Source organism: Psittacula echo (assembly GCF_963264785.1).
Source record: "Psittacula echo genome assembly, chromosome: 2".
NCBI classification, from domain to species: domain Eukaryota; kingdom Metazoa; phylum Chordata; class Aves; order Psittaciformes; family Psittacidae; genus Psittacula; species Psittacula echo.
The window spans coordinates 42,591,077-42,617,708 of record NC_137737.1 but is presented as its reverse complement, the minus strand read 5'-3'; the positions used below and the strand labels follow the sequence as shown (position 1 = coordinate 42,617,708).

The 26,632-nt window shown below is 39.1% G+C and overlaps 1 protein-coding gene across 1 annotated transcript in view; it reads right to left on the bottom strand.

Moving 5' to 3' along the window:
- Positions 1 to 25,591, bottom strand: part of LOC308216919 (myosin-IIIa-like) — a gene marked incomplete at both ends in the record, with an annotated part of 58,067 nt that extends 32,476 nt beyond the window's left edge. Inside the window, 11 exons of the mRNA XM_080609623.1 lie at positions 654 to 807; positions 11,186 to 11,333; positions 13,282 to 13,492; positions 14,480 to 14,606; positions 17,935 to 18,049; positions 18,141 to 18,239; positions 20,872 to 21,074; positions 21,845 to 21,928; positions 22,012 to 22,116; positions 23,138 to 23,254; positions 25,424 to 25,591. Coding sequence (XP_080465749.1) covers positions 654 to 807; positions 11,186 to 11,333; positions 13,282 to 13,492; positions 14,480 to 14,606; positions 17,935 to 18,049; positions 18,141 to 18,239; positions 20,872 to 21,074; positions 21,845 to 21,928; positions 22,012 to 22,116; positions 23,138 to 23,254; positions 25,424 to 25,591 — 1,531 coding nt within the window. The remainder of the gene's footprint in view (positions 1 to 653; positions 808 to 11,185; positions 11,334 to 13,281; positions 13,493 to 14,479; positions 14,607 to 17,934; positions 18,050 to 18,140; positions 18,240 to 20,871; positions 21,075 to 21,844; positions 21,929 to 22,011; positions 22,117 to 23,137; positions 23,255 to 25,423) is intronic.
- Between the last annotated feature and the right edge of the window lie 1,041 nt (positions 25,592 to 26,632).

Below are 26,632 nucleotides of genomic sequence, written 5' to 3'. Positions count from 1 at the left end.
CTATTGTTATTAGGTTTTGTGATTGAGTGCTGGTTAAAACTCTCATCTGACACTTTGCAGATTCAAAAATGAGTAAAACAAGGATTTATGTGCACAGAAACCCCACTGAAACAACTACATCAACTGTAACTGCAATTACTCAGCAGCATTGAAATATTCAGGATCTGAATTAAAACATATTCAGGAGTTTTAATTTCTGAATTAAAAAACCAGAAAACATAATTTGCTGAAACACAATGAGGCAGGTTTGCAGTCACTACCCTTAAAAGTACTAAAATTCTTGTTCGGATCCAGGTCATCAAAAGTCTCAGAGCTGAACATGACTCAACATTGAAAACAGTGGTCTTGGCATATGAACCTAGAGTTTTAACTCAGTTTGACCTTTATCTTTCACGCCTTGAAGCTAAGAATTCTTAAAGGCAGAAGAACTAAAAACCTGGGTCAGCAGCCTAGGTTCATTTGTACTCTGGGTGTTTCTCTATCTACTTCAAAGACACATCTATTCATGAATGCATGCTTCTCACAAACATACTGTGAAAATGGAATGTGGGCCTGCTAAAAACATAATTAGCATATCGCCTAAACTGGACACATCAAACAGAAATCTGGCAGGGAGACATCCTGCAGAACTACGACATAAACCATGAACTTACCTACAAGTGTCTGATCTGTTGCTTGCGGGAATCGACTTTCCTCATCCAGCAGGGACAATAAACCCATTGGTTTCTGCAGGAACATATCCAAGAGGGGCCTGTTGTCCTCATATTCTATAACTCTTGCATCAACACCTTCATACAGGTATTCATTCTGTAACAGCCAACAGAAGGCATGCTTTGTTTATGATACAGAGTCGCTTCAGAAAATAATTCACAGTCTGTCAATTGCAGCAAACTAAAACTATATTGAAAAAGTATTCCCTGTGGCTAAAGACATCAAGGTTTTGCAGGAACAAATGTCAGCTGGGATGTATCACACTGTCAGGCTATAGATTTTAATTTGCCTTTGCATATGCAGGTGCTTCCTATGGCATATTTGATAAAGCAAGATACTTTCCAGGAATATGCAAGAATCAAAGAAACAGAATTGAAGAAGATGAAGTATAGTGTTTGCACTATTTACTTCCCTCAGCTGCAATGTAAAAAATATTTCTTAATCATTTAGAGCTACATTTACATTCCCAGTTCATTGCTCAGATCTATATGATGTACAATGGCCAAGATTTACAAAAGTGACTACAGATTATAGGGGCCTCACTTGTTTGATCTCCCTCTTCAGACACCTGGAAAAGGTGGAGAAGAATGGTGCACATGCTTTCTAATAACTAAAGAATGATGTACATACTTTCTAAAAATGAAATAAATAGTCTCAGGTTGGCCTCTACAACATTTTCACTCCTTTTAAGGAACCAAGGAAAGGCATTCAGTAAGGTTAAAAAGCAGCAGAAAAGCTGGTGAGTGTTTTTGGTGGGTTTTCTGTTTGGTTGCTTGGGTTGCTTTTTTTCCTCCTGAAGACTGCAATATCTTTGAATTCCTACTAGGCTGAGAAAAGCCTGGTAACAAATGCTGCGTCCACGGTGTGTTGCAATGGTTTTATCTTTAAAACAACTGAAGTTATAGCTGAAGAATACAAGAATGACTTTCTTTAATCGTTCAGCAAGGCCAAGGACAGCTATAGATTTACCAAGAGAAGGATGCCCTAGGGACTGCTACCCCTCCATTATTTTTGCCTGTATCACATAGTGCAATAGCAGTTATCCTCCGCAAAGCGCTCCCATAGATACCAGGGCTGCCTTCAGTCCTCTGCAGGCTATAATATGAAACAATTAAGCCTTTTGATCTCTTCAAAAATAATCCCTCTTCCAAAGGATAGGACTTTATGAAAGTACTATATTAATGTATAGTGCAAACATCACAGTTGTTCTATCTTGAATTCATTGTGAGAAGTGTCATAAACATGAATGATGGCTAATATTAATGGGTTCAAAGACCTCTAACCCTGAAAGACCTCTCTGTATGTGTCATTCACTCGTGTTTGTATGAGTGAAGAAGGAGTTTCCAAAAGGAGTTAACTGCCTTATACAACAGAAAAGCACGTTATTAGACTTCATACCTCTTAATCTCTAAGCCAGAAAGAAACAGCAAAATTAATAAAATCCATAGCACTGTCCTGTAAATACAAGCTCAATAAATAAATCTGCTGATCCACTTGAAAAAGAACATATAGAGAGAATATATACCTAAACCCTCCCAGTATCTACCAGTATTCAGATAGTCTTTTTGTCAATTGTCCAGGATAAAGCGGAGGACCTTAAAAAGGCTAGGAGGATTGGCCAGATTAATAAATGGTTAGAATGGTGGTGCCATAGTCAGCGGTTTGGGTATCTAGAACATGGGCCTCAATTTAGTAGGCCAGGTCTACTGGGGGCTGGTGGGGCTGGTCTGACAACAAAGGGGAAGAGTGGGGTAGGAGGCTTGCCAGACTGGTCAAGGAAGCTTTAAACTAGATGTGTTGGGGGAGGGGGGCATCGTTTCATCCCAACACACCCAGTCAGTTGCCAGCACCTACAATAAATGCTCAGAGCAATGTAGAAATATTCCAGCCACTCCAGCCAATGAGCTGGCTTCATTTGGAGCTCGGCTTAGATGCCTCTATACAAACGCCCGTAGCATGGGGAACAAACAAGAAGAATTAGAGATGTGTGCATGACTAAGGGGGTATGATGTAATAGACATCAGAGAAACATGGTGGGATGGCTCCTACGACTGGAGTGTTGGAATGGAAGGTTACAGGCTCTTTAGAAAAGACAGGCCCAGCAAATGGGGAGGGGGAGTTGCTATTTATGTTAGGGATAGGCTGGAGAGTATGGCACTCCGTCTGGGGACAGGTGAGCAGTTGACAGAGAGTTTGTGGGTCAGGCTTAAAGGGAGAACAGCAATGGGGGACATTACTGTGGGGATCTGTTACAGACCACCTGATCAAGAGGACTCTGTGGATGAAGCACTCTATAGACAGATAGGAACAGCCTCACGCTCACAGGCCCTTGTTCTCATGGGGAACTTCAGCCACCCTGATATTTGTTGGAGGGATGGTACAGCCTGGCACAAGCAATCCAGGAGGTTCCTCGATTGTGTGGAAGACAACTTCCTTCTGCAAGTAATAGAGGAGCCGACAAGGAGAGGTGCCATGCTTGACCTCGTGCTCACCAACAGGGAAGGGCTGGTGGGAAATGTGATGCTCCAGGGCAGCCTTGGTTGCAGTGATCATGACATGGTTGAATTCGAGATCCTCAGGGCAGTGAGAAGACTGTGCAGCAAGCTCACTGCCCTGGACTTCAAGAGAGCAGACTTTGGCCTCTTCAGGAACCTGCTTAGTAAGGTTCCATGGGATACAGCCCTAGAGGGCAGGGGGGCCCAAGACTGCTGGTTGTTATTCAAGGATCACCTGCTCCAAGCTCAGGAGTGTTGCATCCCAACTAGAAGGAAGTGCAGCAGGAGGGCCAGGAGACCTCCTTGGATGGATAAGGAGCTGCTCAGGAAAATTCAAAGGAAAAAAGAGGCTTATAAAAGGTGGAAGCAAGGACAGGCGGCCTGGGAAGAATACAGGGATGTTGTCCGAGAAGCTAGGGACCAGGTTAGGAAAGCCAAGGCACAGCTAAAATTGAACTTGGCTAGGGATGCGAAAGGTAACAGGAAGGGATTCTATGGGCACATTGCAAACGAAATATAGACTAGGGACAACATGGGCCCTCTCTGGAAGCTATCAGGAGAACTGGCTACCCAGGATTTGGAGAAGGCTGAGGTTCTTAATGACTTCTTTGCCTCAGTCTTCACTGGCAAAGGCTCTGACCGCACCACCCAAGTCTTGGAAGGCAGACGTAGGGATTGTAAGAATGAAGACCTTAGACCCACTGTAGGAGACGATCTGGTTCGAGACCATCTTAAGAACCTGAATGTGCACAAGTCCACAGGACCTGATGAAATCCATCCGCAGGTCCTGAAGGAGCTGGTGAATAAAGTTGCTAAGCCACTGGCCATCATATTTGAAAAATCATGGCACTCAGGTGAAGTTCCCGATGACTGGAAAAAGGGAAATATAACCCCCATTTTCAAGAAGGGGAAAATGGATGACCCAGGGAATTACAGACCAGTCAGTCTCACCTCTGTGCCTGGCAAAATCTTGGAGCAGATTCTCCTGGAAGGCATGCTAAGGCACATGAAAAACAAGGAGGTGCTTGGTGACAGCCAGCATGGATTCACTAAGGGGAAATCCTGCCCGACCAATTTGGTGGCCTTCTATGATGGGGCTACGGAACTGATGGACAGGGGCAGAGCAGTTGATGTCATCTACCTGGATTTCGCAAAGCCTTCAACACTGTCCCACACGACATCCTTGTTTCTAAATTGGAGAGACATCAATTTGATGGGTGGACCACTCGGTGGATAAAGAACTGGCTGGATGGCCGCACACAAAGAGTTGTGGTCAATGGCTTGATGCCCAGCTGGAGACCAGTAATGAGTGCTGTCTCTCAGGGATTGGTGTTGGGACTGGTCTTGTTCAACATCTTTGTCGGTGACATGGACAGTGGGATTGAGTGCGCTCTCAGCAAGTTTGCCGATAACACCAAGCTGTGTGGTTCAGTTGATACGCTGGAGGGAAGGGATGCCATCCAGAGGGACCTTGACACACTTGTGAGGTGGGCTGATGCCAACCTTAGGAAGTTTAACCATGCCAAGTGCAAGGTCCTGCACCTGGGTTGGAGCAATCCCAGGCACAGCTACAGGTTGGGTAGAGAAGAGATTCAGAGCAGCCCTGCAGAGAAGGACCTGGGGGTGTTGGTCGATGAGAAATTTAACATGAGCCGGCTTCAGTGTGCGCTCGCAGCCCAGAAAGCCAACCGTATCCTGGGCTGCATCACGAGAAGTGTGACCAGCAGGTCGAAGGAGGTGATCCTGCCCCTCTACTCTGCTATTGTGAGACCTCACTTGGAGTATTGTGTGCAGTTCTGGTGTCCTCAACATAAAAAGGACATGGAACTGTTGGAACAAGTCCAGAGGAGGGCCACGAGGATGATCAGGGGACTGGTGCACCTCCCATATGGAGACAGGCTGAGAAATTGGGGCTGCTCAGCCTGGAGAAGAGAAGGCTGCGTGGAGACCTCATAGCAGCCTTCCAGTATCTGAAGGAAGCCTATAAGGATGCTGGGGAGGGACTATTCATTAGGGACTGTAGTGACAGGACAAGGGGTAATGGGTTAAAACTTACACGGGGAAGTTTAGATTGGATATGAGGAAGAAGTTCTTTAGTGTAAGGGTGGTGAGGCACTGGAATGGGTTGCCCAGGGAGGTTGTGAATACTCCATCCCTGGCAGTGTTCAAGGCCAGGCTGGACAGAGCATTGGGTGGCATGGTTTAGTGTGAGGTGTCCCTGCCCATGGCAGGGGGGTTGGAACTAGATGATCCTAAGGTCCTTTCCAACCTTAACTATTCTATGATTCTATGATCCAGATTAGTCTAATTTCCAAGGACACTCTTCACTCCAAGGATAGGTTATAGTTCAGTTTGTATGCCTGTACAAGTGTTTAGGCAGTAAGAAGCCATGAGGGCTCCTCATCTCAGACATGTAACATTAACTTCATTCATGTCTCCCCTGGAGCAGCGGACACGTGGAGTTTCGCTTTTTATTTTAATCAATAACCCAAGTAGCAGAACAAGACAGGAGAGTAATAAATGTATCACTGATATAGGCAAGAAGTAAATTATGCACCTGTAGGAGCTAGTGGCAGGAAGTGAATGAGCCCGTGTTATCTCCCAAACATAACACTGGAGTAGGGGCAGTTTACCTGAGGGCTATGGCTGTACTGACACACAGATGTTATGCTCATGAAATCAGCTGTTACTGTTTAGGATTATCAAGAGAACACTTACAAAGTGGGAAAAGGGAAGAGATTGCTCAGAATCAATCTATCAGAGAAGAGTGTTTCTGTGACACTCAGATATCCTCAAAAACCCTCTTACAGACAACCTATTTAATGATTAACTTTTTCCAACTTCAAATGCATGTGAGAGAGGCTGGTTTAGAGAGCTGATAAAAGAGTTCTTCTCTTTGAAACTGAAAGGAGGCATGCAATAGCTGTACTACCACACCATAGCAGCAACATCTGCTCCCCTCCCTGCTCAGAATGTGCTGCCCAGCAGGCCCTGACCTCCAAGCCTGCAGCGTATGTGGCCATTCAGTCTTTTGTGTCTGCACCTCGACAACTGAATGAGTGCCAGTGCTGATGAGAATGGTCCTGCTGCTGTCTGCCCAGTAGGATATGGAAAGAGTTTAGTCCATCACTTCCCACGGGCTCCTGGAGGATGGCGGATAACTACGTCTTCCAGCCACCCGTGTAACAGATGGCTCAGAAATAAGATACCATATTACATTGTCTTATGCAATGCTGGTCTTCAAACATATTATTAGGATACAAGCAGTCTTAATGATGCACATCATAAACATGCAACGAAATAGATCTTATTTGAATTAATAAGCTGAATCAGCTAAAGGATTCTATAATCCCCCATGATGTTTTATGACAAGAAAGCCCCTTAAAATAGCAGATGCTCATTGAAATTCTAAAGCATAATCCACTATAAAGTATTTTTATGGATGGGATGTCAAATAGAATGACTGAGTTACACTAATACTTGAGCTCCTATCTCATCTCAGTATTGCATGGTATCTTTTCTGTGATCAAAACTAGGCAATAGCTTGTGCAACTTGGTTTCACTTAATAACAAAAGAATTATTAAATGCCTTAGGAAATGGTCTTCATGTTTAATAAAAATTAAGGAATGACATTTTGTTGAGAGCACGGTATGATGATGCTTTGGTTTAAATGGGAACACCAGAGACTTACTCAGAAGAAACATCTTCTAGCTTAAAGTAAAAGATTAAACTGTCATATGAATGCAAAATAAATATTACATATATTTAATGCAAAAAGTAGCGTCATTTCAACTGACAGTAAACTTGCTACTTTCCAAAATGATTCAGGTATTTGACATTATACCTTTTATTTTCTACAGAAGACTCACAAACGAGAAAGAAGTAGGAAATCTATCTTGCTGGACAATGTTACCTGCAGATCATGGAGTAAGGAAAACACCCTGAAGGATAGAACTGAAGGTGCTTTGCTTAATATTAACAAAAAAAAAAGCTTGTGCCACCATTTATTCCACTTAACTACAGACTAAGGGATTAAGTTGGGGGCCCACATTTCTTCCCCAGTCAGCGGAGATCTATTTGTCCCCACTGATTATTGGGGATCTAAACTATCCTTATTTTAAACAAAACTCCCCGCTTCAGCCTTTCTGTTAAATTAGGGAAAGGAAGTTGCATTCAGGCCTAGAAGCCTTTATTCTTTGATGCAAAGTTTAAGTCAACAATAAAGAATAAATTCCCTTAATTTGAGTTCTCCATGTTGGTATGCAGACACCCTGAGCCACTGGTGGTGATAGTATCACTGTTCCTTCCCATAATTCCTATCACTTCTGAGGCCTTATTTTTGTAGGTCACACTTCAGAGAAAAGCAAAACTGTGAACACTTGTCAGATTCAGATACACAACACAAACCACTGGCTGCTAAAAACACATCACACAACACTGAAAGTACAATTCAGCCTTATGAGTTCATTTACTATTTGCCTTTATTGCTCATGTTGCCAAAAAATTATTCACCTCTCTTAGTTACATGATCACTCATTAGGTTGACATGGGTTAATTGAGAACTAGACTATCATCAACAGATTTAGGTCTTGACTTCCCAATAAATATGTCAAATTTCATCTAATTGTATGTAGCATGAAATTGAATAGGCTAAAATGGAAAAAAAATAGAAGAAATATTGTACCTATAAGTTTTACTTTGCTTGAGGGAAGTGTGAAATAAATTAAATTCTGCAGTCTTTCTTGGGTAGATCTACAGGGGCAATGCAGCGTCATGTTAGAGATTTCTGAGATTGCACAGAGCACACCAACATGTCTGTCTGGCATTGCACAGGGCTGTGGAGAGATACTAGCCCATGCCTTTGAGTTGTAATGCAGAATAATGCATTCATCATTTCTTGGCTCCAAAATGGGGTGATTTACACCCACACTTGCATGAAGTTAATCTACATAGCTCATTCTGCACTGCTGCAGTACTATCTTTGGAGACTGCTACAAGATAATAACATGAAGATTGATATAGTCTGGTGAAGCAGTATCATGTAAATTAGACATCTTAGTTGGTTTACAGGCAGGATGTGGACATTCGTAAAAGGAAATATTAGGACTAGTGTAAATGAAGTATGAATGGAAATGTGCATGTAAGCACCAGAAGATAGAGTCTTAGAAGAATGGCCTATGATTTCAATGAAGAACATTTGTTCACAGCAATAAAATTGAGGAAAGTATTGTTTACTTCAAGACCAGAAGGTCTTCACTCACACAAAAACACAGCGCAGCCAGCCAGTGAGTGGAACACCCTCTAAATCTGGCAACAAGAGGATGGCTGCAAGGTTACAGCATATCCCATAACACCTTCCCTTTTCCTACAAACCTACCAAGGAAACAGACTGTAAGCATAAAGATGCATATATTCCAAACAAGTAAAATCAGATAATGACCTTGCCTAAAGATTATGGAGGCTAACATAAATAAGGTTCTGAGGCAAAGAACTAATGATTGCTAAATGGTGTAAAAGATCTGCCCAACAACTATATCGGCAAGAACCTAAGAGACATGATGAAGACTTGCAAGCTGGAGTCCTTTATTCTCTGTGTCACTCACAAATCATCCTGGTCAGATCACCTGAACACACACATCCTAGTGCTTTCTACGTGGGTGTGAGTCAATGAAATCTATGACAGAATGAGTGGGAGTGGCCAAAACTGAAATATGTCAGATCATCTTCTTCAAGGATCATCTTCCCCTTGCATAAGATCTGTAATGTCATACTGATTTCCTACAGGGAGAAAGGGGCAAACTCTATGTTGTGAAAATCAGAAGTTCCTTTTTTCCTCATCTGCTCAGCAGCAAAATAACCACTCTGACTTCACTGCAGTAGGACATGTGCAGGAAGCAAACTGTTCCTACTAGATGATGACATCACAAACTTCTGCATTAATTGCATGCAATAGAATGCAATAATTCTACAATAACTTCTGGCCAAAATGTCCTCTATTAGGATATCTAGAAACAAGTAAAGGCAGACACAATGAACAAGATGGAAGTCCGATTAAAAAAGATAAGGAATATTAAGACAAAATTTGGGAGCACAGGGATAGGGTTAGGAAAGCCAAGCCAAGTCCATCAGCTACAAAAAGGCAATTAGAGAAATGGCGTGCCAGTTGCTGAATGCAAGGATGCCACAGAAAAGAGAAGGCTGCATGGAGACCTCATAGCAGCCTTCCAGTATCTGAATGAGGCCTACAAGGATGCTGGAGAGGGACTCTTCATCAGGGACTGTAGTGATAGGGCAAGGGGTATTGGGTTTAAACTTATATAGGGGAGATTCAGGTTAGATGTAAGGAAGAAGTTCTTTGTGAGGGTGTTGAGGCACTGGAATGGGTTGCCCAAAGAAGTGGTAAATGCTTCATCCCTGGCAGTGCCCAAGGCCAGGTTGGACAGAGCCTTAGGAAACATGGTCTAGGCTGATGTGTTCCAGCCCATGGCAGGGGATTGGAACTAGATGATCTTAAGGTCCTTTCCAACCCTAACTATTATGTGATTCAATGATTCTATGATACTCGATGCATTCTTTACTCTGGTGTTGACTGATATCAGGTCCCTGAGACCAGAGGGAAAGTCTCGAACAAGGAAGATCTACCCTCCATGGGGGAGGATCAAGTTACGGATCATTTGAGCGAAGTCGACATATGAAAGTCCATGGGACCTGGTCAGTGCCTGGATTTGACAGGAATAAATAACAGTGCTGCAGTCTGTACTATTTCCATTATCCAGTTGTTAGAAAAAGCAGTAGCAAGGTGCTCTTTTTGTGTGAATTTATGCACTTTGGAAAGAAGATATCTAAGTAATTATAGTAGTTCAGGCTAATTTCTCTCTGACTTTTCGATGGCATCAAAGAGAAGGAAATAAGTGTGACTGAGAATCTTCCAGATAAACCTATAAAAACTATTACAAGATCTTAGACTGCAAGACAGCATTTCCTGAAGTAATTGGAAACAGAATAAAACATTGATCCATATAAAAAAAATTATTTGTTTTACAAACAGCTGTATACACCTCTAGACTGACACATGCACGTGCACACCTCCATACACAGACATATTCCAAACTTGTATCTGACTGGCCCTTAATACATGCAGTGATTAACACTAACAAAATACTTATTTTCTACTAATAATTAAATTAATAATTAGAATTAGTATTTTCACCTATGTATCAAAACTCTCAATAATTTTAATAAAATAGGAAGTTTGAATGCTGACTGTTCAGCTCATTCAGAATTCTGGAATATTTCTATTTTCAGCAAGATTTTACTTTTTTTTTCCCGAACGTGCTATTTCTTCAAATAACAATATTGAATAATAACTTAAAATTGGTTAATTTAATTCTCATGGAATTATTTACAAAGCTAGGATTATCTTTTTTGAGGTTTTTCACTATCCTCTTGAATTTCATAAACTTTTATAATTACAACTCTATTCCTTTTCTCTGTTTTAAATAAAATTATTTACATTAAATCCACCATTATTTAGATTAGATGATCTAGTTCCTGAATAAGAACAAGATAATTGTGAGATTTTAATTTCTTAATAATGGAATTTCGGTGTTCATTAAGCTTGTTAGCAAGGTGTTATGAACACTGCACTTCAAAAATTATGTTACCACTAATTTTTTTATTGTAGAATCATACATTACATCACTCATGTTATTCCTCAAGAAAACAACATCACATTTGTTTCAAGTCAGCTATCACTGTGTTAATGTTGCTTAGCTACTGTAGATTTCAAGTTTAATGCAGTTTATGTAGGCATTTTACTTGCAAATAGCAAGCACTGCATCACAGAATACGTACTCAGAAAACAGTTGTTATAATCTGCAATTTATGGCCTATTATTGAGAAGGAATGATGTAGTTTCTTGAGACAAGGTTTTATATGTTCAGCAATATTAAAACCTTATCAAACTACCAACACATACCTGTTCCCAGGCAAAGACATGTTGATTGAAGTAGAACTGAATTTGTTCATTGGCAATGTTGATACAGAGTTGTTCAAAAGAATTTTTTTTGAAATTCTCAAAGCCAAAGATATCAAGAATTCCAATGTTCAAACCATCATCGTTTCCACTGAAAAGATTAAATAAACTTTCTATTGCTTTATCTTTATTTTACATTGACTAGCTCCTTTAGTATTTCACAAAAGGAAATAATGGGCCAAATCTGGAAGCCAGTTAAACAGGATAATTTTTGCTAGAATAGATACCTCTTAAAGTAACAATCATTTTTTGTTTGAAATAGAATAAATGCACACCAACTGAAAGATGACTGTATTTGCAGACCATATACACTGAATCATGTCTGAGTCAACGGACAGGTGCACAGCAGATTTACAATTTTACTTTTAAACTAATATTTGCTAGTTATTATTCTATTGTAGAAGCTGACTACAGCACTGAAACAACAGGCAGTTCTTTTTGTTTCTCATGTAATAACAGGCTTTACTCACCAGCATCTTCAAAATTAAAGATTGCTGTCATTAAATATTATTTCTCCCTATTATTTATTGGCAACAATTAAATCCACTTATTTCAACATTAAAGGTAAAAAAATGAAATGGCTAGACCTTTTATGCATCTAAATAACTACTTTAAGTTCTGGAGTGTGATATTAATTTAAATTACCAATTAAGTTCCAGAGAAGTACTACTAGTAAAAACATTGGTCTGAAATTTTAGCTAAGGTATTCTGAGAGATACATGGTCATTTCTGCAACTGGAAAAAAGTGCTAATTTTGTATTTATTTCCTGAAACAAAAAAATTAAGAGGACATAATTTTATATAAAACTGAAGCTGACATTAGTGTTTTCCCTAGCTAAACTAAAAAAATAAATCATAGTCTATCTATAAAACCCATTTGAGGGGCTATCTGTAAACAGTATTTCACTATTTTAAAAATAAAATAACAAGGAAACTAGATATGAAAAACCAGCCTCAAGATACTCATGAACAGCAGTTGAACCTTTTTGTGAAGTCCATCTCAAAAATGGAAGTGTTTAATTGTTGAGGGACCAAAAGTATTTGTGGATTTTGACCTGAATTTGGTTAGTATTTTATCTGCCTATAAATTACATTTTTGGTGAATACACTGCTGACATTTGTCTGTCTTGCTACTTCTCAGAGCTAATTGTATAAAGATAGAAAATACAAATTATTTTAATACCACAAAACCAAAGCAGATTTCTGGGTGGGGTTTTTTTTCTATAGTGACCATGTTAGATCAAACCTTCTTCCTCCTCATCAGCATAATAAGTATTCAATTGGAAAAAGTCTCTGTAACGGGTATGTGAGAGAGAGACACAGGAAGGAATTTTATCCTATCACTTATTGATTAAAGTTCTTTTTATTTATGCTCTGCTGTAACCAAATATTTTAAAGTTTAGACAAATTTTAGGATTGCAGCCTTGACTGCAAAACAAAGCTACTTATTATTGATAGTTCCCTTCAGGTAGTTGTAAGTTTGCCCATTTCCACTGCTACTAGCAGGCACAGAAGGCTCTGACCAATAGGATCTCCAACGCAAGCCACAAAATGTGTTATATTCTCATTCTCAACATCTTTCTTGTCTCTGTGTTTAAAGTGTCACCTTGTAAGGGTATAGAGTGGACATTAACCTCAGTAAATGTGTTTGGAAACTACTATCACTCATATAGGAAACCACACTCATAACAGCGACAGAAGCAATGGCATCATGCAAATAAGAGCAGAATTTCACCTAGGTAATCAACAGGTGAATGTCAAAAGTTGACCCTGAAAAAGTATAAATGAAAAAGTAGTTGGTATGTAATTTATGAAGGGTTAAATGAGTAAAGGTCAAACAGGAAAACACCAGATGCCTGTGTTATCCATATCTACTGTATTTTCACTACATAGTCTGAATAAGCTAAAACCTTTTTTTAACATGGTGGTGTTATAAACAAAAAGGTAACAGAGAAAAAGTGTATGAGAATACTAAATGCTCTAGTGTAGATATTATTGCCACAGAAAATCTCTCTTTATTCTTAAAAAACTTCTTTTACCTTAAATGTTTGTCAGGTTTGAGTAAAGTGTTGATGCGATTGACTATCCAGCTAAAGAGGCGCCCATACAGTGCTTTGGCCATGGCATCTCTGACATCAGTAGCTTTTTCCACAGTGTTGGGACGAATAATCGTTTCTCCTCGAGTCACTACACAGTGAGAGGTTAGCGCCTCTTGCAGTTCATCTGCCTGAATACACAGCAAGGATGCACCTAGAAAGGAAGGTCACAAGCATAGCTGAGAAGCAGATTTTTGAAGGAAAGATGAACATTTTTGCAATCAAAGCTGCAAGTTCAGTGTGCGATAAGAGCCAAATCAAAGTCGAACTATGACTAACAAGGATGCTCAAACAAGTGTCAGTATCTAATTTATTCACCCACCTTCCTAGCTTCCACTGCAGCCAATGAGTAAGTGATTCAAAGCAGAAGTCTTTAGGTTCTAAAGTGCTTTACCAAGAAGGCTATTTCTCCAAACTTTCCACAGAGAAATGATAGGGAACCTAGGTGACTATATCAAGAGTATGCAAGCTGTGAGGAGTGAATATCTCTCTCAGTTATAATCTATCTACATAAGCTACTGCTTTCCTCCTTTTGAGCCAAAAAAGGGGTACTTCTTTCCCATTTCTACAATATTTTTCTGCCTATTTTTCTGCAGGAAAACGTTTAAGAAGATACTGTGAAGACTTTGTTATCTCCCACCTATAATTACTGAGAAAGAGTAGCAACTTTCTTGAGAATCTTTGACCCTTTCCTTCCTCTGCCTCCTGGCAGCCTATAACATAAGGCATCCCTTCCAAAGAATTAGTGATCCATATTTCAACAGACACATGCGGGGAACAAATAATGAATAATGTGAGAAAGAAACTGGGAAAAAACTATTCAACATGTTAATGAGTTTCTCCATCAAATGTTCAAATAACCTTGGGAAAATTCTAAACATTTTATTTTCAGTCATTTGCAGTATTAGTCATGTTTCCTGAACGCCAGTGAACTGGTTAGTCAAATGAGGTGCATAACATGGAAAATTTATTCGTTTTGTATTTGCAATCATGTGATCTTGGAATTATCTATTTTCAGCCTTTAATTATTCTTGCAAAATTTCCCTGTGAATACAGTTTTCACTGATAACTCACTTGTAAGAAAAGTAATTTGCTATCAAAAGTAAAGGAAAATAATCTTAAATCAAGAAAAAATACTCACAATTCTCAAGGGCTACTGGATTGGAAATGTTGCTCTTGTCAATCATATGTTCAGATACTACTGCAGAAAATTCAATGTTACCCACATTTAAAATGGCAGCCAGGACACTGTACACACTTCCAAGTTCCTGAAAAGTGTATTAGAAAAGATGCAATACTTAATGGCCAGATAGATTTATCACTTTGGTTTGTGTGACGGGCATGCGTATGTGTTCTTCCTGTTGTCTGCCACACACCCACAACTTTTAGGAATACTTTCTCAGCAGATATATTTCTTTGCCTGTTCTGTACTCAGCATAGTCTTTCAAGTATAAGACACACAAAGGGGGCAGGACAAACTATAGCCTAATCTCTCTTCCACACTTGTCAACAGAACAGGATTGACATTGACTAGGGAAAGCACAAAACAGTGGTGAACACAATCCTTTTACACAGAAAGAATTCGGAGGTTATTTATATCAGCCCTTTACTGTGCCTGCAGACACAGCCACGTCTAAGAATATCATACCTAAATCAACAAAACCATAAAAAATTATGCATCTATGTTTCTTGGATCATAGAAACAAAGGCACCCTGAAAAATAGGTCTGCGATGGCTCCCACTGACATAATCAGAAAAAGTTTCACTGGTAGAAGAGTGAGATCTCACATCCCTGATTTGGCAAAGTACCTTACCCTTCAAAATGCCGGTTAGGAACTGTGTATTCACCAAAGAACTTAGGCACGGACTTAATTAAACGTATTTAAATTTCAAATGATTTAGTAGGTTCTGAAGAGGGACTTGAAACAAGACAAATATCCATCTGAACAGTGAAGTGATACATACAGTAAATTATCTTAAGTACTTATATGTGACAAATAAAATCAGATTTGCAAATAATGAAACAATGCTTTCATTGCAGGTTTGACTTAGATTTGAACTGTGAATTTTCATCTGTACTGTGAATGTTTCTCAGTATACTTGACGATCTCTTGAATATTTTCTACTCAGAAATGCTGAGTTCCTGTAAAGGAGGCTCTGTTTTAAGCTAAGAATCTCTGACACTATATATTTTGAGGTGTGCATTAATAGCATATTTTATATATAGCAGTTTTATAAGTTTCATAGTAGTTTTATATGAAGCAGTTTTTTAAAATATAATTGTTATTTTATAATGATGGACTTTTCACAGCATTTTATTCCTTATATTCAATAGTTTGCTGGTACCCTGTCAGGCATCATTTACTCAGATAAAATCCTTAATTGCTCCAGAATACTTGAGCTTGTTTTCAACACTTTCAGAAGTTAATCTAGCAGTTATTAAATTAATTATTCCTGTGACAGCAAGACAAACTAGATAAGCTCACTCTAAAACATTATGCTTAGGATAACTGGTATGCAGTTTACCTAGGTTTTAAGCAATCATTTTCATTTTAAGCTTAGGGACACAGGTGAAATGCAAAGAAATGGATAGCTTAACTTCTGCCATTATGCTGTACAGTGTGTATAACTGCTGACATTTTTGTGCCCTTTTCCAGAGTGTTTGAAATCTGGCTTGATCTGTCTCATACAGTGTGATTAGTGTTCACCTCAGGCAATCCTTTCCTATTAATTTTGCCTTGCAGCCTGAAATAAACCAGTGTGATTTTAAGACAGGGAGAACTGACAGCAGTTATTATTAAAGCCTGCCAGTCAGTTAAAAAGTTTTTCAAAGAAATCAAGCCCTGTTTAGGTCTCAGTTTTAATTGAAGTGCAGAAGATATTCTGTCCAAGGTATTCTGCTAACAAAACATGGAACATGCTTATACAGAACCTCCTCCTCTGTGCACTCGCATGAATGTCAAAACTGAAGGCTGCATTACCGAACAGTGAATTTAGAGAAGGAAATCATTGTCTTGCGGTATCTTTTTCTCACTGAAACTAAATTGTCTCTGCACATGTATCCTGTATCAGAACCTCAGTGGGGAAAGGTGACTTCTCTGTTCCTCCACTTGCAAACACAACCTCAGACATGCTAATTCACCCTGTGGAGAATGTAAGACAGGCTAGAATGGATGGGGCTCACATGTAACCACAGTTAGATTGCCTGTGGTACTCAACCTGCTTCTGAAACTGTGCGGGTTCTACAGGTGAGTAATTCTTTACAGATTCAGCTCGCGGTGGCTTGCTGAGTTAATCAAGTAAAGATCCATGCCAGAACTGCACAATGCAGCCAGTTCTAACTGGATCTTCAATATATAGGAAAGTCTCTTTTGGATGGTCAGGGTTATTGTTTCCATCCATCCAAGTGAACAAAAGAATTGGGAACAAAACCAGGCTTGCTGCTTTTCATGGTATAAATTAGGACTTATCAAGGTCTCCAGTGCTGTGACAAAACTGCTATCAGTGCTGAAATGTGCATCCTTCCGGATGCTGCTTCTGGAAAGGTGAAAGTACAGATATGAAAAGATGTGATAGTGCAGGTGTGAAATTACTAAGTGCAGTTGTGAATAACCATGTAAAGGAGAAAGAGACTGTGAACACCACTGCTACTACAACTTAATGCAAAATTAGTATGGAGGAACAGAATAGATGAATAAATCTGTTCTGCTAGCTACTCAAATATTTACATTGAGGGAAGCCAGAAATATTCTACTGGAGTAATTTTCTGTGAAAAGGTCCTTACAACACACAGTTTTGTCAAAGAAATTAAAACAGACATCCATTCTGCAGCACTAGTGCTGTGTTTCACAGGTCATACCCCTACTATCATTTGTGATAAATAAAGTCAGTGGTAACCTCTAGCTGTGATGCATCACTTTCTCTAAGAGATAACTAGGGTGCAGGATGGGGTTTCCTTCCCTTGCATTCTACTTTATAAATCCAGAGGCTTGTTTTTATTTTAATTATACCAAAGACAGCCTGAGGAGAGGAGCTTAATGGCCAGCAGAGCAATGATATGAGATAATAAAGAAAGAATGGGTTCGGTTAATGTTTAGTGATGAGATTCATTCTAAAGGGATGTAAAAACTTCATTCAACTTTACCCCTGGTGTTATGAAAATGTATTGAGTTCATCAAAACTCAGATCAACTCAATGAGTTTTTTAGAACTCACACCATGGATTTCATCTTAAAACAGAGATGAGACTCATATTCACAGGCCTAAAATTCTAGGCTAATAAATAGTTGCAGCATCATTTTGTATGCAATTAATTTGCAAAAGCCCTTTCTTCCTCAATTACTCAGCTGTGCTGTGTTCACTAATTTCAAAGTCTTGTTGACTAATACCCTTTTATTAGATTATCAATACCTTGAAACCTTAAAAATTTATATGTGGTAATATAACAGTAAGTTGACCATGCAATATCCTAAACAATAAAAACACCATTGCTAAAGGAAGAACATAACAAGGGAGATTATTTGAATGCTTTATGTAAGTTTTTCTTGATTAAGGTAGCTGTGAAAGTTCATCCCAAAAAGGGGTTATCACCACTCACCTCCAGTGTAAAACCTATGACTTTGAAGCACTGTTCAATTAATTCAAACTGCGACTTATAAAAGCTATTGTTCATGAAATCTTGCACTATTCTGAAATGATCGTTTTGCAGATATCTGAAAGAGTTGATGGATACAGAGTTAGAATATAAATGAGCTTAAGATTTCAACACTGCATTTCTTAGTAACCAATTTACAACTGCATTACCTGGGAGGTCTATATTCGGGCAGTTTATAATGTGCCAGTTTTTTCTTTTCTGCCAGACCAGCATAAATGTAATAAAAAATATGGAAATTTCTCTCGCCTCTGAAACAAGACAAACAACGAACTGGTTTAGTAAGGTACCCAGGTTACATTTACTGATGACATATATGCTATTATTAAACATTATTTTAATAATACGCAAGCCTCATGCAAACTGACAGAACACTCTGAAAGAAGCTTTATTACATAAATTCCTGTGAAGTGAACACCCTTTGTGTGCCTCTGTGTGTTTGTTCTGAAGCTGCCCAGGTGACTGCTCAGTGCTACAAACACCTAAATGCTGCTCTACCACTGATGCAATTGGCAGATGCTGGGTGAGATCTTGCAATTTGCTCACCCACAAGTATCAAATGGGCTGCTCAACCTCCAGCTATTTAATGAAAATCCTTTGACCATGGGAGAACTATACATTCCTGATTCACTGAACCCAGTGTGTTTGCTGTATCCTTTAGCCCTGAACCAAGAAAGCACAGAAGCAGACATTCAGCAAATGGCCTTATTACTTGTCATGTTTTGCCTAAAAATTAGGTGCCCAAACCCAGAAGAGAAGCTTTATTGCACATTCAAGGTTCCAGTGCATCTTATGAAGAAGAACTGGACGCTTAGGTGGAAAGTTGCTACCACCACTGAACCCTGAGATAGCCAAGTCAGTCACTATGAAACGGAAAAAAGGATTTTGTTCAAACCCCTGCTTTTTCCATGAGCTGATGCATGTGTCTCAGGAGCACTAATGCATGCTTCTGTGAAACAGGATCACAGCCCCATGCACTCCTGTCTGTGTGGGGTGCCTAGATCAGAGGCAGCTTAGTTTCTATATTTTACTGTGGACAGTCAGCAGTAGAAAACAAGATCAATTTAAGGGGTAGGAGCAGATCCCTTATCTTCCCCCTCAGTGTCAGTCCCTCAGTCCCCCCCTTATGGTTACATAAGTTTGCATAGCCATGCTTTGCACAATCTGAAACCTCACAATGTCCTGATGTTTTGTGTACTCTCTGGGAAAGGCAGGAGAACCTGTAGGTTCAAAATCTCTTGGCTTGAACTGAGTCTGGAACTTGAGTCTCCCATTTTCTGGGCAATCAGTCAGTGGGTTTTCTGCAAAAAGTCATTCCTAGCTCTCCATGTGAGTCTGGGACTCCTGCTCTCGCAGAAGGGCAGAAGAGGCACAAACAGCTTCAAGTGCCCTTGGAAGTTTATGCCACAAAATATAACCTCTTAGAGTGACTCTCATGCTGAACGCTTCAGTGGCATTTTCTTGTGATTTCAGGCATCTAAACACCTACCTAAATAGCATCTGAGGCATGTAAATGCTTTGCTGACTTCCTGTCTCAGCATGTGGCTAAATATAAATTGACAGCAAAAGAATAAACCCATGAAAATTTATGAAAACGGTGGTATTTTAAGGAAAAAGCTCATTTTATTCTGAAAAAGAAGTATCTGTGCTTATGTTCAACTGTGGGAAAACCCACCACTTCATAAAACTGCTTTTAACCTTAAATTGTTTGTTGAAACATTCCAAGTGATACTCTGATGTTCTTCGTGTCACAACTCTACAACAAGCAACAAGATCATGCAGAACTACAAAATGAGTAAAAATGAGTAAGTGATCAGCAAGGGGAAAAATTTTAATAACTGAAAACATTCTTTGTCTCAGACTTCGGTCTTTTCTATTATTATTATGGCAGAAATGGAGTTGCCAAAATATTTTTTATCTGGTTGTGCTATGTATTAGGATAGAAAATACATGTCAATAATTTAAATTAATTGGAAATACCATTTAATTTTTCTGACATTTTATATTATGAGATACACACACGGCAGAGATGGGTCTGTTCTGCTTTTGGTCCATAACCCTTAATAATCAGATCCTACTAGATGCCCAAAAATGGAAAATGAGCACTTTGCAAACAAAACTACAATACTAAAGGAAATGTAGAGGAATTAAATTCAAGTAATATACTTAACACATTACTCAAACTTCCACAAAGAAAGGTACAACTGAACTATTAGAAACCTTTTAGAATCATAGAATAGTTAGGGTTGGAAAGAACCTTAAGATTATCTAGCTCCAACCCTCCTGCCATGGGCAGGGACACCTCACACTAAACCATGTCACCCAAGGCCTCATCCAACCTGGCCTTGAACACCGCCAGGGATGGAGCATTCACAACTTCCCTGGGCAACCCGTTCCAGTGCCTCACTACCCTTGCAGTAAAGAACTTCCTCCTTATATCCAATCTAAACTTCCCCTGTTTAAGTTTTAACCCATTACCCCTTGTCCTGTCGCTACAGTCCCTGATGAAGAGTCCCTCCCCAGCATCCTTGTAGGCCTCCTTCAGATACTGGAAGGCTGCTATGAGGTCTCCACGCAGCCTTCTCTTCTCCTTTTAATTCTTCACACATTATGACACACTTTATATATCACATTTGCATTTTTATGAGATTGGCTTAAATAACCTAGGAGGCAGTGAAAAAATTAGAAGCAGTTTTCAGCTAGCTTACAGATTTATAAGCTATTCATGTATCATTTATAAGAAAAAATCCCAGTACCTTATTCATCTTCATGTTCTGATCCAAGATAATTTCCTACATTGCAGTCCTACTCTGTAGCTCCCAAATTAGGTCAAATAGAGTTTTTCTGTACCTCCCAAATTAGGTCAAATGTTTTTGTACTTACACTGCCTGGTGGACAACTCTGGATTTTTCAAGGAGATACTCTGAAATCTGAGCTCCTACTACAGTGCCACCACAAGTGAATTTCATTTCCAAATACTTTCCAAATCTGCTCGAGTTATCATTGATGATAGTGCCTGCATTCCCAAATGCTTCTACAAGGTTATTCACCTGGAGGATCTTCTCCTGTAGAGTCCTGTTATTAGCCTGGATATGGAAAAGACAATGCTTAAAATTATCAGTAATCATTCAAATACATTCATTCTTATTTCTTTCCTTTTCTAGTTGGTATTGTGAAGTGTGACATCACTGGGAAGCCCATTCCCATGTCAATTGTATGTAAATACAGGCATGCTTAAACCATGAAACCTGTCAGAATATAGCAATCTGCAGAACAAGGGGCTGGCTGGAAGAGATAACACACATAATGATAATGACAACACCCAGAAGTAATCAATTTCCGCGGCCCAGCGCTCTGAGATAGCTGGCCTGCTTTTAGGATCCTTGTTAGCAACTGCTTACTGCTGCATTGCACCATATCAATAGATCAGATTGCTTGCATCTCACCTGGGACATGCAAAAATGCCATTTTATTTAGAAAACTACGTGGTCAGTTCCCATAATGACCATGTTCCACTGACAGCAATCTGGTTGTGGAAAGAGGTGAAAAGCTAGAAGAGGGTTTTATTTAGTACAGTTTGGGTGATTTGAAGACACTCAGTTCAATAATAGCAGACTAAGTCACAGCCCTCACTGCAGTGGGTACTTCACTGAAGAATCCCCAACATATTTCCAAATGACCCTAGTTCAGGAGGGAGGAAGGGGTAGACAGATCTGCATCATGTTTCAATCTGAAGTCACAGAAGTTTTTTGCAAAATGTATTACAGTCTTGCCCCCTTACCAATGCCCTGTCCATAGGTTCAGACAATTAGTCCTAAGAGCAAAGCCTTACAGAGAAACCCCTTTTGAAACATACCTTGCCCAGGACAGTGAGCTGCTGAACCAGAAGATGGGCACTTTGTGTCTTGCCAGCTCCACTTTCTCCAGAAATAACAATACACTGAAGAGAACAAGAGCATGACTCTGAGCTCACTACATATCTCAGCTGAGCAAAGGATGTAATTAAAACAACTTCATCTATACCTGGTCAGAGTTGTACGTCACCATGGACTGATAACCTATGTCAGCAACAGCAAAAATATGAGGAGGGTTGGCAGTCCGTTTGGCTCCAATATACAGTTTGGAATGCTAAGTGTGGGAAAAATGAAAACATTATCAGCTGTCCCTTAACAACCTTTTGTTTTTTTTAAATCAGAGTTGAGTTTTCTTTTCAGATCAGTGTACAGCACGCTGAGGTTACCAACAGTGATGATTATGCTATGAAACTCAGATTATCAGAAGAAAATGTAACACTGCCAGACATCAAGGACCAAATTATAATTTAATTTTTTTTCTACTCCTCATCTGTTTAGTATTTCTGCATGATACAGATGTCAAAATTTAAGAACTTTCCTGCACCTACAGTATATGACAATTAATAATGCAAAATTCCTGTATGACCAGATAGTCATATCTGTCACCTTTTGTATAATGGACAGAAAAAGTCACAAAAAGTTAAAATTTTACAGGGCTGCTTCATAAACTGTCTGATCACTTAAATGGCTATGGTTTCCCCAGCTCTCTTGGGAGCAAATACCCCCAGCTCCTACCTTCAGTCAATTACAGTTCTCCAAGGGAAGTGGACTCCCTCCCACAGAGAGGAGTAAGATTCACATGGAAAAATGTACTTCTCTTTAGAGATACTACTTCTGAACTAGCTACTACGGGCAGCTAGCACCTTTACACTCCATGGGGTTCTAGTCAGCAAACCTCATGAAATTTAGCACAATTTACCTCATGCAAGAATGAATTTCGAAAGTCACTAGAAGAATAACAGTGTCAAAAATCTATTTCTATCCATTGATCAAAATGGATGACTTGCTCAAATATAGCTGTTTGCACTTCAGACTTGATATAGACATTATACTATAGATATAAAGATGTCAGAAATTAAGGGGTTTTTTGAGTTCCTCATTTCTTTGCTGAAATCCAGTATGTGATAAAGATGTGTGTCAACATGCACTTGAAGGAACAACTGTATTGGTAATTCTGGTTTTCAGAGTGAACTGAGGTAATCTCAAGAATGGTCTTACTTTATACTTAACACAAATATTCATACTTCAATGGAAATCAGTGCTAGTTTAAAAGAACCAAACCTAGATTTTCACACCTGTGAAGAATAAATATCTATGTTCCGAAATGGATTAACAGCAATGAGAATGTCCCCAACATAGGTGTAGATCTGATCCTTGGCATAACCCTTCTGCAACTGCTCTGTTACTGTGTTCTGATGGAGAAAAAACAGGAACATTGAATCACATGAGGAAAAAAAAAGAGTATTAGAAAAATGTATAAAATATACAGTCACAATAAGTAAGGATGGACAGGGAAGGTATTAATAGTCAGGAATACAGGTGATCATGATGAAAAACGAGTAACACTTTCAAACACATTGCCATTCCTAATTTCTTGCATTCAAACTCACTTTGAACAATATATACTTACAGATCCACAAGTGGCTGTATGAAAATGGGCTAATAAGTACTGCTGTAACTCGATTAATCAAAGGTTTCTCTAAGACAGTCCTGTCTTCATTTCTAACACTACAGCTTCATGTAATTCATTATGCGAGAGCCATATGCTTGAATTCATAACTGCCATTACAACTGGTCTAACATCACTTTCACTTATGTTAAGACACAGATTTGAACTGTTTGGACCTTTCTATATTAACAGTCATTCTCTGCTGTGATTGTTCTTTGCTGCTGCAGACCCAGTTCTCCCTGAACCAAGGAAAAAAAAAAAGAGCCATAGTGGCACACCCGATTTCTTGACATAATTTCCCTCAGATTCTTCTGCATAGAGCTGGGCACGTAATGTGCTTGATTAGGTTTCCAATCAAAACAAGACATAGAGCTGGATGAAGAAATTCAAACCAGCCTTGATACTGTTTTGAGGTACATGGAAAAATATTAGGCTCTATTCCCACTGGAACAGAATGACAAGGAGCAGAGGACTGCAGAAGGAATTGTTTTTTCTTCACATCTATCTGTTCACAGTGTTGTGCACTGTGTTCTGGTTAATAAAACTTAAAACCTGAATTCTCAACAGCTGAAGCGGTTACATTTCCTTTGAAGGAAAACACAAGGAGAAAACCTTGATTTACCATCGCCTTGATAAACTCTTCCCTTTTTGGTTTTGAATGCTATTTTGCTTTTGGTCATAACCAGATTCACATTGATACATATTTTTAAGGGGAACTTCTGCCCTTTTTACAATTATTTCTTGCACTGATAAAAGGTGTCCTGTTTTGCTGTTCTGATGGGCTACCTAAACTGGAAGAAAAGTTTGAATGGAAGGAAGGGGACAGTTTTGAGAAGCTGCCATTCATATGTGAAAGAGGTTTTAAACTGGATTTGATTCTGTAAATATCACGTAGTCAAATGATGCCTTTAGATGGGGGCTTCCTGAGAATGCTCAGCCTCAGAAGAGATGAGATACTGAGATACACTTCTAGCTCATCTGGTTTTTTGTGTCTTCTCTTTCACTCAGGTTATTTATATGCTTCATGCCAAAAGATAAAAAAGTATCACTAGCATATGGTTACTCTCAATACTAAAAAAAATGCTTAAATCTCAGCTTTGTGCAGTAGATGAAGTCTGGATTAGCTCTATTAATATTACCTAGACATTAAACTACTATAACCAAGCTCTTGAATGATGAAAGATAAGAGAATGTGAATTATAGTTTATGCACAGCCCAGTAGAGGAAGAATGGCAGTTTGTTTACAACCACTGATGGCCTCTAAGACCTGCAGATAATGTGCTGTAGCCTGGTTCTTCTTTCTGGTTTTGAAGCTTCAAGCACAAACACAACAGACTTCCTTCTCCCTTAAGCATGCTCCCCTGCTCCTAGTGGGCTCGTTTTCAAACCTTGACAAAACAGTGAGATCGGTATCAGTAATTTTGTCAAAAGTTCACAGGAAGGCATTGACAGGTCAGAGTGCCAGCTGACATAAATTGATCTCCACACCAAAGTCAGTGAGAACCCAGCATAGGGCAGTAAGCTAGTTTAAGACCACTCTAAATGTTGAAGCAACAGGGGAGAAGGTGCTTGTTCTTGGATCTGAACTAATTTCAGGTTAGCACATCATTGCAGACTAGATACTTAGCTGTAATAAAATCCAGCAATATAAACCCTGTTAAGCAAATAGTGCTACAATACTGCTCGGTCTTGGGCTGTAACTGCAGAGAGTATTTTAGCTTTGAGTTGGGACTATTCCTGCAAAATAGTAAATCTAAAATATCTGGCATAAACTGGTAAAATGCCATTGTTTACACTTACACACTTGACACAAGTGTGACAACATAGTTGAACTTGAAAATCAACAGCACATCATTGTGTTCTAATATGTAATCACCCCCCGTCAGGAAAATGTGAAAAAAGTGATTCTTACCTCATCCAGTACCTCCAAGGTTGCTAAATCATCTACCTCTTCCTGGTTTGAAACTAGTGACTTACTGTAGTTCCCTTTCTTTGTATGAATACGTTCAAATCTAGAAAAGAAGCAGACGCGATTTCTGGATGTAAGGAAACACAGAGCCGATCTTGCATCTGTAACCATCCTGAAAGCAATTCAACCAAAAAATTCTAGCTTTCCATTGTTCTGAGTTCAAACACACGAATATTTGAATGACAGGACAAGATATAACTTCTTAGTGCAGCACACCTGTAATTCACAACTCAAAATCTATGGTTTGATCACACAACTGATACTATGAAAAAATTTTTGACTGTAGAGATCCCTGCTTGATAACACCTGTACATCAGCTGCAAGACTGGAGGTAAAGACTGGGGAAAAAATAACATATTTTTAAAACACGTAACAGTCAAACTCTGGCACCTGCCTGCAAAAAGAAAAATAACCCAGATAAAAATCATGGACAGGACAAATCCAGGGGTGTATAATGAAATAGTAGGGCAAGGATGATGTAGACAAAGCACCCAGGATGGAAACACTTCTAGCTCAGCAATGACAAACATCTAAAACCTGGCTGAGGTGACCACATTATAGAGCAAAGTGCTACAGAACCAGATGTATCTGAAACACATCCTGACCAAGAAGAATTTTCTCAGGCTCTACAGGAAAAAAAAATCATAAAAAATAAGGAAACAAAATTTTAGCCCTTTTTCTTATCAGAGTTAAATTTCAACTAAATTTTTGTTTTAAAGTGAAATTTCTTTGCTCTTTTAATCAAACCAAAGAAAACTTTATTCAGTCTTCTAGATATAGGCAAGAAAATTCCCAGAGACTTGGATTAGTCTCTATCCAAGAGTAAAGGCATTGCTAATCAAAGTGAAAGCAGCAGAAAATGCAAGGTTTACAATTTACATTAGTTATACTTGCTTTATGAGATGGGTAAAATCAGGGAAAGATAAACTGGATAAGTAACAGCAGAGTTCACAAACTGAATCAAGCTCAGATGTGCAATATGGCACAAGCACAGAAAGACTATCAAGTAAATCTGATCTCCTTATATGACCTCACTCCCCTTAATACTATAGGTAGGAAGGCACTTCTCAAACACATGGAACATACACCTTGGCAAATTGAGACAGCAGGAAAACTGTGTTGTGTGAAACTCACTCACTTTTTACCTTGATT